General features: G+C 28.5%; 1 protein-coding gene across 5 annotated transcripts in view; it reads left to right on the forward strand.

Moving 5' to 3' along the window:
• LOC107457014 (mediator complex subunit 15) overlaps positions 1–11,966 on the forward strand; it is a 70,519-nt gene that overhangs the window by 20,195 nt on the left and 38,358 nt on the right. Inside the window, exon 1 of one of the 5 annotated variants that reach the window (XM_071180111.1) lies at positions 1,028–1,294. The exons of 2 other annotated variants lie outside the window; for them this stretch is intronic. In XM_071180111.1, the coding sequence (XP_071036212.1) occupies positions 1,279–1,294 (16 nt within the window). In that variant the 5' untranslated portion in view covers positions 1,028–1,278. Of the gene's footprint in view, positions 1–1,027; positions 1,295–10,791; positions 11,022–11,966 lie in introns of those variants that run through there. 2 more of the 5 variants (XM_043041544.2, XM_043041543.2) reach the window with 2 other exon arrangements.

An 11,966-nucleotide genomic window follows, 5' to 3' on the forward strand; every position in this document is an offset into this window, starting at 1 on the left:
TAATACTTGATCCAGCAGTTCCCTTGTCTTCTGGATTGGGTTCAAAATTACAAGGCTACGAAGTTGAACATTAGTAGTCGTAAACCCAAAAAATTGTGTCGGCTGTTCAAGGACGGTTATAAAATAAAATAGCACATACATTATGCGATACTCAAGTTATGACTCGAGCGGTGTGCGAGGAAGTAGTACAGCGTATAATGGATAATTGGGATGAGATTTCTGTTTAATGTCACGACACAGATGGAAATAATTTTATTAATTCTGCTGTCTTCTGTGCTGAAATGTCCCGCACTCATACTTATGGTGGTTAGTATGATTTAATGACTGCCAGACAAATTATTACTAAAATTCAATACATAGAAAATTTTTACAATATCACGGACATTTCTTGAAAGTAGTTAAAATTGAAATCTAAGTACTTCCGTGCTCGCAAAGCCGCGTAGCGGGTGAAAAAAATTTGATTAATAAATTATTTAAAACTAATTAAGGCGTTAGGATTAGAAAGGTCGAAGAATTCGAATATTTACAATTCTTCAACCCCTCCAATCCTTACACTATAAGAATTAAAATATAAATGCAGTTGTGCTGTGCATTCGGCTTGGTAACCATAAAGTTTATGTGTTGTACTAGTTCATTTTGAAAAGTGACCAACCTGGTCGCCAAATGCGGCTAGATTTTAATGATACTCAAAATTTAAATAATAACAGAATAAATAATAATTAAAAGATATGATGAATAAATGCATTTACAGGTAAATACTGAAATAAGAGACAAATGTATAATTTACAAGTATTTACCTTTATAACTATTATTAAAGTTATGCTTATTACCGCGACTATATCAAGGCATTTTTCTGTCCAGTGATAATGCACGAAACGGTAAGACGAAAATTATCTTTTTATTTGATGAATAAAGATAAAATGAATATAAATTATGTCCTAAATACATTTTTCTGAAAAATGTTCTCGAACTCGCCAACTTTCACCTGGATAATGTAATTCGATTGTGGCAACCCTTTTCCTTCGCTGAAGCATCCGCTCCTTTTACTCCAGCCGGAGCATCGTATACTCCGTGAATCCGAAAAACTTTTTGTTTCTCCTCTCTTGCTCCTCCTTTTGAATTGCGGGAAAGTTTCCAGATTTCGTCTCCCCCCGAGTAGCCACTGTTTTGAAAGGATCTCACTTGATTTTGTTATTATTTTCTCACTCAAACTGTTTAACATATGTAAGATAAATTTCGCTTTTGTTTTGGTTCCAAATCGAAATTGTTTATGTGGATATGTTCTACTTTTCTTGTAAGTATATTAAATTTTATTTCTATTTTTATTTAAATATGTATTAATGAGAGAAAAAACTTTTTAAAAATTTAATGCGTATGTATTTTTTTAATTATTAAGAAAATAATTTCATTTTATGTGTCTCTTAGTAAAAAAATTTTTTATGCTTTTCTCAATATCAGTAAAAGAGATTGGACTTATTCTTTCATTCATAAAATTATGTTCCGTGTAATTTATTCTAGTTACGTCTGTACTTTTTTCGTTAAATATTGAAAATCAAAAATTTCGATAACTTTTGGTTTGTTGGGGTGCAGGTAAATTACGCTATTTTTATTTTATTATTTATTTATTGTGTTGCGACCATTTCGTTTTGTGTTCAAAAAATAATTAAATAAATAAAAGAGTAAAAAATGTAGAATTTATTTGAGCCCAGATTGAAGAAAATGATTTTTGAGAAATATTTTATTGTTTTTTTTTCTTAGGTTTTAGGAAATTAACTATTTATACAGATTATATCTGTATTTATCTCTTATTAAATAAAATAATTTTTTGGTTTTAAATTAATAATTTTTTGTAATTAATAATTTTAAATTTATAATTTTTTTGATTTTAAATTGATAAATTTTATAAGCCGCAGGTTTTCAGGCAACAACAACTATTCTTAAAATTAATTTTATTCTACAATGTAGTAGACAATATAATTACTCTAACTGTAACATTTCTTTTAACTTCTTGATCCGTAGATTTATTGTTACTTATTATTTTTTTACAAAAAAGGATTACATATGGTAAGAATAGTTTTAAAAATCAACCCATAATTTTTTTTTTTTTTTTCATATTGACTGTGTTCATAGGTAAATTTTAATGTAAACTTTCTACTGTTAGTGCGTGCGTCACTTAAGTTAATTTGTTTATTATTATTTTTTAAATGAATAATTTTACAAAATGATATTGTATTAGAAATTCAAAATTTATTTTGTAGAATACTTGCAACAGCTTTGTTTATTTTAAATTTAGCGGTGCAATTCGCATGTTTATTTGTTTCATTAGACGAGTGTGCTGCCATCTATTTTCAATCTTTCTGTGGTGTTTTGTCAGAGTTAGAGGTTAATTACTAGTTCAAACATATTTTTTAACTGTTAAAATTGCGAGTTTAATAGTGTTTTCTTAATAGTTTAAATATGGGCAGCGTATTTGCACATCTGGAAAATCATGTATTTCGGTATTGAGCAAAATTTATCATGATTTTAACTATTTTTTAAAAAAATCATGGAAGGTCATGGATTTAGGTCGCCGAAAAATCTAATTTTTAAAATGTTTTTCACGGTGTTCCGATGTTTCGAATTTGTAACAAAATTCCCACTCACAGTCATATTTTATTTGAAAAAATATGTTTTTATCCTGTTCTTTAAAAATTATAGCGTTCTTTCAAAAAATGAAAGAAAGAACATCATTTCTAGAACGAATTATCTTTTAAACTTTAGTGATTTTAGAATTTATTTATAATTTATCTTTTATTTTAACAATTTAAAATTCTAGTTTAGGCTTTTTATATTACTTTTAAGAAGAAATAATATAGCTTTAAATAACTACATATATCTGATTGTATGTAGTTATTTGCTTTTGTATTTTTTTCTGCTATTTTATTGCTTCAACTCTTTCTTTACTCTTTTTTCTTAAGTTAAAAATCATAAAAATGAAGATGCAGAGTATAACAGTTTTAGTTATACCTATCATTTCAATTAATAATGCTTTTTAAATTTATTGTTGCGTTTTTGTCAGAGAAAATAGTAACCTCGGTAAGTCGTGAAAAATTCTTGGAATTATTCATGAAAAGTCATGAATTTGAAAATCGAAAATGTAGCAGATGCCCTGTAAGGATCTCTAAATCAGCGGTTCCCAAATGATGTTCAACGGAGCCCTAGATTTCAAGGGGTTCCGTGAGTTAGCACTTTTTATAACCAGCGAGGAGTTATGAAACCTCTGATTATATTTTAAAACCAATAATTCATAATTTATTTAATTTTACGGCTGCCTTTATGAAATTACTTCAAATGAAATAGAAATGGCATTTTCTTAAGGAAAGTATAAAATTTCGAATAACAATATATATTATATGAATATGTTATGAAAAAAAATAAATATGTTATGAAAAAAAAAATCTATTAATATTTCCTATCGTTCTTTTCAAATCAAAATAATCAAATTCTTTAATAAGGAAATATGTTTCTATAATAACCAAATTCAACCTTTTTAGCAGTTCTTTTAAGTTTTTATTTCGATGTAAACCATAATTCGGCTTATTTTAGTCCTTTTCGACTTATGTATACATACCAGAAACAAATTCATAACTAGACTAGATATAGGACTGTAAATTTAACTGTCGGACATTAAAACCTAGTATAAGATTATTAATGATAAAATCAAAGAATATTGGGGAGATGAAGGAAAGTTCTCATAGACTTAATCTAAAACCCCTCCTCTGTAGGATGCGTGAGCACTGCAGGAAAAGCAACCACAAGGCAAAGAATATATTCTTTGGATAAAATGATGAAAAATCTTCATTCCTGTAATTAAATATTTAAAATATAGTCTTTTATAGGTTATAACATTCACAATTGCCCTAAACTGCTAATAAAATTGGGGTTCCGCCGAAAGAAGGTTGATTATTTTGGGTTCCGTTGCAGAAAAAAATTGGGAACCGCTTTTCTAGATAGATTTTACCTGATTAAATTGCGAGTTTCTGTAATTTTTCTTTTTCAGATTTTATATTTTAAGTTAGCTTTTTTTTCTCAATTTTTTAAAACATTTCATTTTAACCATTTAACTTTGACATAAATATTTTTACCATTGTTTATTTAATTCTTTAAACATTTCTGTAATTTTTTTTTCTCCATTTAATTGTCTTTAAATATTTTTATTTGATTTTCAGGTAACTTTTACTAAAAAAAACCCTACTGGTTAGCTAAACTTTATTTGAGATTCACGTGAACTAAGACTATATTGACTTTAGGTGAAAATAAATGCTTTATTTTATTTAATATCGAGAAAGAATTTTAGAACATTTTAAACGTCTGCCTTGTTTTGATAACTGACGGTAACAAACGTCTATTTTGCTTCGTGTTAACGTTTTGAAGACAAAATGTTGTTTGAATATAGTTTTCCTGTTCGTTTTTTAAATACAGTTTTTATTGTCGATAAATTTTAAATATACGTATTGATCATCAATTTTATTTTAACATAATATATTCTAGTTTGTTTATGTAATGTTTCATTTTGTGTCAGCGCCATTTTGTCCCTTTTTTTCGTTAGGAATAATCAATAGGTATGTTATTTGTTTACAATCCTAATCGTATTAAGTCGATAATTAACTTTCGGTTTGTATATTTCTTTATGTAAACGAATGTACGAACTGAAGATTTGTTTTGGGCTGGTGGCCCAAACGCGGATATCACATCAAGACTAATACTTTGAAAATTTTCGAGTTGTGCAATCTATTGCCGTTGTGTCTGATTAATTAAAAACATATCAGGAGTAATTAAATCCAACTTAGGATACATATCAAATTGTTTAATTCTAGATAGACACTATACACTATAAAATGTTTTACACTGTTTTGTCTGTGTTGATTTCAAATTAGCATTTTATTACGAATATTGCTTATGATAGTTTTAACACACAATAAATTAGAAGAAAAAAATTTAATTTTTTTTACGTATAATTATAATTTTTGTTAAATCTTTAAATTGTGGATTAAATTTTAATTTTTAGTTTAAGTGGTTAAACAAACTATTAAAATTAAGATGGTCGTCATTTTCTCTCATCACCATTTTTAATGAATTAGAACGAAATCGTGTTCCTCGCATGCATAATATACATTATCACCCACAGTTCATTTCATTTCCCTCACCTTCTGTAACCTGTTGGGAATTTAGGTTAAAAATATAAACTAAGTATTTCAAGTGACATCAAACCAATCACAACGTGTTTGAAGAAACGTAATGAGGAACTTTTCCAGAATAAATAACCTGAATTACTTATTTTAAATTTCATTTTAAACTTAGAGTTGACTGTCAATAAAAAAAAAAAATGAAAAAAATTACAGAAGATTGTCCTAGTTTAGCGCTTTCAAGAGATAATTCTTAATTTTAAGTATTATGTTTTGTTCCTTTTAAAAAGTATCATAATCAGGGATTACTAAATATAATTTTGAAACATTAATCTTTAAGTATTTCTTCTTTTGGAGAAAGAGCAATAATCTCTAAGCTTGATGGAGTGCTTTTAAAATTGATGCATGGTGAGCAACCCAAGCATATTTAAAAGATCGACTATCATTTAAAGAAGCCGGTCCTTATTGGCTTTTTAATGTTTTATATTTTATTATTCAAAATTAACATACACATATTTAAATTGATTTTGTTACTGATTATTAAATAAAATAATATCATTATTACATATATTATATTAATTTTGTTAACTCTTAAGAGGTCTTTCCTCTCCCAACCGAACTCAACTGTAGAAGGGGCGGCGAGGGAAAATTCTAAATATACTTTTAATCCTTTTCATTTAATTTTCACAAGTTAACTGATGATGGATATTAACTCTATTTGGCATTATCTTTCGATACATGCAAAATAAAAATTTGAGATATAAACAGATCATCTATTCTTTTTTTCATACAAAATTACACCACTGCAATTTTTTGAAAGATATTTAAATTGTTAACTGTTACTGGTTTTTAAATTTTGAATATATATCTTCATTTTTTGTGCAGTTTACGTTATAGAAAATTTTTAGCGTCATCCAAATCGTTTTTCATTAATTTAAACTGCAACAAGATTAGATTTTAAAAAAATATAAAAACTGTGAAGCGTTTAGTTTTAAATTACTTGCACGAAACCACAAATCGTATCATTTTGTTGTTGTAAAATTTTAAGAAAAATTCCTAGAGGTTTTAAAAATTATCAAGCGCTTTTTCTCCGGATGTAATAAAGCGACCTCCTTATTTTCTACCATTTTTGCCAAGATATTGTGCTGTCTAATAATACTACTACATCATCAAAAGTTTCTTAGTGCAAAAAATATCGAGAAATTAAGAATTTAACCTAGAATACAAGATGGCGGAGTTTGAGGCTTCTTCAGGGCATTTATTCCAGAAGTAGATAAAATGTTATTAATTTTAATGTAATTACTGCCTCATACTTGCTTCAAAAATAAACATTATTAGCTTGAAATTGTTCTAAACCTATTTCAATCATGATTCAATTCAACCTAACTGTGCTTTAAATTGATTCAGAACAATTATTTTCTTTTTATAATTGTTCTAAATCATCTATAAATTAGTCCTATTCTATAAAACTGTTCATGATTTGTTCAAAATAATTATTATATTTTATTTAAAAAGTTGTACAATTAGTAATTATAGTTAGTTCTGTATTATTCATATACTTAGCATTAAACAAGTTAATTTCTAATTTAATTCTAAGTACAGTGGCAGTCAAAAGTATTCGTACACTTAAATTACTAGCTTCAAAAGTGAATAAAAATTGAAATTGCGTAAAAATTAATTGAAATTTTCAAAAAATCTTAATGTTTTTCAAGTTGTTGCATGAATGATTTGAATTTTTAAGAGGAAATTTTTAAATTTGGTCATAAAGAGCTCCTCGATAGAGTGAGAATTTGAATCTCACCACTAAACCTCGTGCTTCAAAAGTATTCGTACATCCACATTTCAAGTTGCAAAATAAAAAAAATTAAGACAATTTGTGAGCCAAATATCGTTTGTGGGAATATATTTGGCGAGATTTTATATTATTCTTACTTTTACCTCTTTATCTGTTTCATTCTTATGAGCTTTGAAACTCGCATTTTTTTGTTGTCAATCATACAGCTTTAAATTGAGATGGCTCGGAAGGGAAACTTCTCTCGCTGAAAGAAAACTGATAATGAAACTACATAATAACTCTTTAAGAAAGATATCACTTGCAATTGGAAGATCTACAGTGCAGAGTGTTATAGATATCGACATTGCCAACGCAATACTGTTGAAAATATTCCACGAAGTGGGCGCCCAAAAATTCTCAGCATTAAGCACAGACGCTTACTCGTAAGATTGATTAAGAAAAATCCAAAATTGAGTGCCCCGGCAGTAAAAGTCCTCAAACAGGGAATTTCGATCTCGGTAAGTACTATACGCCGCACTTTTAACGAATCAGGATTCCATGGTCGAGTATCTCGAAAAAATTTTTTTGTGTCGGAAGTTAATAGAAAGAAACGAATGTCTTTCGCCAAACAGCATGTTAATAAAAATCCTGATTTCTGGAACAGGGTTATATTCTCGGATGAGAGTAAGTTTAACGTGTTTGGATCTGATGGCAGGCAAATTGTGTGGCGCAAAAAGAATACAGAGCTACAACCAAAAAATTTGAGTGCGACAGTAAAGCATGGCGGTGGTAACATTCTAGTTTGGGGATGTATGAGCGCACATGGAGTGGGTAAATTGCACATCATTGATGGGATTATGGATCACAAAAAGTACATTGACATTCTAAAAAGTAATTTAAATTCTAGCGCTTCACAAATGGGTCTTCAAACTAACTATATATTTCAACAAGACAACGACCCTAAGCATACAGCTTATAATGCTAAGCTCTGGGTATTATATAANCGTAATCAAGGATTACTTAATGTAATTTTGAAATACTAATCTTTAAATATTTCTTCTTTTGGAGAAAGAGCAATAATCTCTAAGCTTGATGGAGTGCTTTTAAAATTTATACCTAGTGTTTAAATTTATTGCTTACTCTTTGAGTAAAAGTTCAAAAAGCCTGGTGAGTAACCCAAACATATTAAAAAGATAGGCCATCATTTAAAAAAGCTGATCCTTATTGACTTATTAATGTTTTATATTTTATTATTCAAAATTAACATACACGTATTTAAATTGATTTTATTAATGACTATTAAATGAAATAATATCAATAAAACATATGTTATATTAGTTTTACTAAGTCTTAAGAGTTCTATCCGCTCCCAACCGAACTCAACTGTCAAACAAATAAGTAAAAACAGAAGTACGTGGTACTTTAGATCCTCTATTCATTTTTCATACAAAATTATACCACTCCAATTTTGCCATCAACAATTTTTGAGAGATATTTAAATTGTTTACAGTTATTGGTTTTTAAATTTTGAATATGGTTCTTAATTTTTTTTGCAGTTTACGTTATAGGAAATTTTTAGCATTATCCAAATCGCTTTTCAATAATTTAAACTGCAATAAGATTCGATTTTAAAAAAATATAAAAACTGTGAAACGTGTGTTTTTAAATTACTTGCACAAAACCGCAAATCGTATCATTTTGTTGCTTTGAAATTTTGAGGAAAATTCCTAGAAGTTTTAAAAATTATCATGCGCTTTTTCTCCGGATGTAATAAAGCGATCTCTTAATTTTCTACCATTTCGGCAAGGTATTGTGCAGTCTAATAATACTACATCATCAAAAGTTTCTTAGTACAAAAAATATCGAGAAATTAAAAATTTAACCTAGAATACAAGATGGCGGGTTTTGAGATTTCTTCAGGGCATTTATTCCAGAAGTAGATAAAATGTTATTAATTTTAATGTAATTGCTGCTTCATACTTGCTTGAAATTGCTTGAAATTGTCCTAAACCTATTTCAATCATGATCTAATTCAACCTAACTGTGCTTTAAATTGATTCAGAACAATTATTTTCTTTTTTAAATTGTTCTAAATCTTCTATAAATTCGGCCTATTCTGTAAAACTGTTCTATAAATTTGTTCAAAATAATTATTATATTGTATTTAAAAGTTGGACAATTAGTAATTATTGTTAATTCTGTATCATTCATATACTTTGCATTAAACAAGTTCATTTCTAATTTAATTCTAAGTAGTTAAAAACTATTGTTCTCTTTATACTTCCAAGGTTAAAGCTGTTGATTCAAACTAATTCGAAAGTGCGAAGTTGCTGCTCCAAATTGTTCCATAGCATACAATCACATAAAAATAGCAATTACAGTGACTCTCTCTCTCTTTCTCAGTAGCAATTACGGCCACTCTCTGTTCCAGAGTAAAACGGTCGTTAATGGAGGTCGGCCGTTCTTTGGGGTTACCTCCATTGATTTCAAAATTTTATCGAGCGTATTTAATTTCTTGCAAACGATTTTAATCATACGCACTGTCATTTTCTTGGTGCGGAAGTGCCTCTTATGCATGGCTTCATGAAAACAGAATCGATAAATAAAACTTAGTGTCAATATAAAATGACCCCTAATTATGTGTAAAAACAAATTTACCAATTATGAATGATAGAACTGTTTTAAATAAATAAACAATTATGACTATTTTTGTCTAAGTTTGCATTTAATTTTATGTCATAAAAATTAGTTAGCTTTAAGTTTTGTTTGTTTGTTTGCTTGAGATGCTCAATTTTTTTTAAAACTAAACTTTTTTTTTACCTAATTTAACTTTAAACTCTTAAAAAAAAATCATTGATAGCATCGTCTTTAGTACACTCTGACTACATTTGATGAGGAGGTTTTGATGGTCTCTCCTAAAGGTTTTCTTCAACAAAAAGTTTATGGAAAACCGTGCCTCCCAAGAGTTGTCTTAAAAAGAGGAGATCGCTTAGAGGTTTCACTGTAATAAACTATAATTATATCCCTATAATATTATTAAATTTTTTGCAAAATATTAGTTCTAATGAAAGCCGAATTTTTTGTAGTCTGTTTTTTTAGGTGGTTTTTTTTAAAAAAATAGACCTTTTTATTGACTTGGTTAAAATCCGGCAACCTATTTTAACGCCTTTATACAAATTTCTGTTTTAAAATGATATTGGTCTTAGTTAAATATCTATTATTAATCGTGGTGGCGCAGGAGATACAGCCCTCGTCTCCCAATGAGTTGATTCGGGTTCAAATCCCAGTGATAGCTGGTCGATACGAATTCTGCACCCTGCTCGCCCAGACCACAGTGCTAGCGTAAAAATCCTCAGTGGTTGATGGATCATGGATTAAGTGTCTCCTCGCAGTTAGGCTAATCGTGGAAGTTTTTCGTGATTTTCCTCAACATGTAACGCAAATGAGGCTTAGTTCCATCAAAAAGCCCTCCACGAAAGCAAATTTCTCCCAATACTTGATCAAGCTGTTTTCTTGCCTTCTGGGTTGGGTTCAAAATTATGAGGCTACGGAGTTGAACATTGGTAGTCATGAACTCAAAAATTTGGTCAGTAGTTCAACGACGGTTATAATTCTAATATTATATTAATTAATGGACCATTATCATTTTCCAGCTGTTATTTACTGAAGAAGAAAAAATTTAGTTTTATGAAACTTCCTGTGTTACTAATCTTAAAGAAGGAGAGGGGGGAGTGCCCGATAAGGCTTTTTTTTAATTTTTTTTTATCTTACTCACACCTTCAAATATTCCTAAGAAATAAATGTCCTTATCTGTTTAAAAATGAAAGTTCCTGTTTAATTCCACACTTCAGTGAGTGTTTATCTTTCTCTTCAAAGCTTTTGAATCCTTCTTTATTGAAAACGTGATTGTGTAATGTATATATATATAAGTAACTGGTTTACTTTTTTGTAAATATTTTATGCTCTTTATCATTGTTTTCCGTCTGAGCTATATTTATTTTCTCTGAGTCTGCTGTGGTGGCATCAGTAAACGAAACCTGTCATGATTTCTTTTTCTAAATTCAAGGCATTCAGGTCGTTGGGTAAGATATAATATCTATTAATAACTTTTTTTTTTTGTTGCTTATTTCGTTCTTTAGTTGTAATAACATAATTAAAGTAAACCTAATTGAAATTTATAATTCTTTTTATTTTTTAAAGCTATAAATATGTGGATATGGATATTCAGTGATATGGATATTTTTACTCTTACTGTTTTCATAATGATTTGAATACATTATTTGACCATTTCATTTTTCCTCGCTTTAATACTTTTTATTTATATCCTGCTATATATATATATATATACAGTGAAACCTCTTCTATGTAGCTACTTTCTTTATTTGCAACCATTATTTTTTATGTCGGGAGGCACGGAATTATTTCCATAGACTTTATGTTGAGGAAAACCTATAGGAGAGCCAATCAAAACCTCTCCCAGAAACCGGGCAAACTTCTGCAGTAAATGCGGAAAAGGTCAAACAAGGAAACACGAAAAAATATATATATTAACAAAACAAGTAAGTTGATTAAAATGTAATTAAAATATTTGTTAGGTTTTTATTTAGAGAGCTTTTTTTTGACGATCTCATGTTATAGTCAAAGTGCTTTAAAGAAGATTCTATTTGATTTATCTTTAAAGTCGAAAGTTGAATTTAAGTTATTTTAGATTAAAATAAGCATCTCAAACAAACCTCTTTTCATTTTTTAAAGCTAACTAATTTTTAAGACGAAAAATTAAATCGAAACTTAAGCGAAAAACGTGATTGTTCATTTATTTAAATTAGTTCCATCATCCACAATTAGTAAATTTGTTTTTACTCATTATATCGGTAGGGATCATTTTTATTCACGCATTATTACCAGCCTCCATTAAAGACCATATCACTTGTGGAGCAGAGAGTTGTCGCTCCCGAGAGTTTTCACTATATATATAGCATAGCATCATCATTCATATATATATATATATATATATATATATATATATA

The sequence above is a fragment of the Parasteatoda tepidariorum genome, chromosome 4, assembly GCF_043381705.1.
Source record: "Parasteatoda tepidariorum isolate YZ-2023 chromosome 4, CAS_Ptep_4.0, whole genome shotgun sequence".
Taxonomy (NCBI): domain Eukaryota; kingdom Metazoa; phylum Arthropoda; class Arachnida; order Araneae; family Theridiidae; genus Parasteatoda; species Parasteatoda tepidariorum.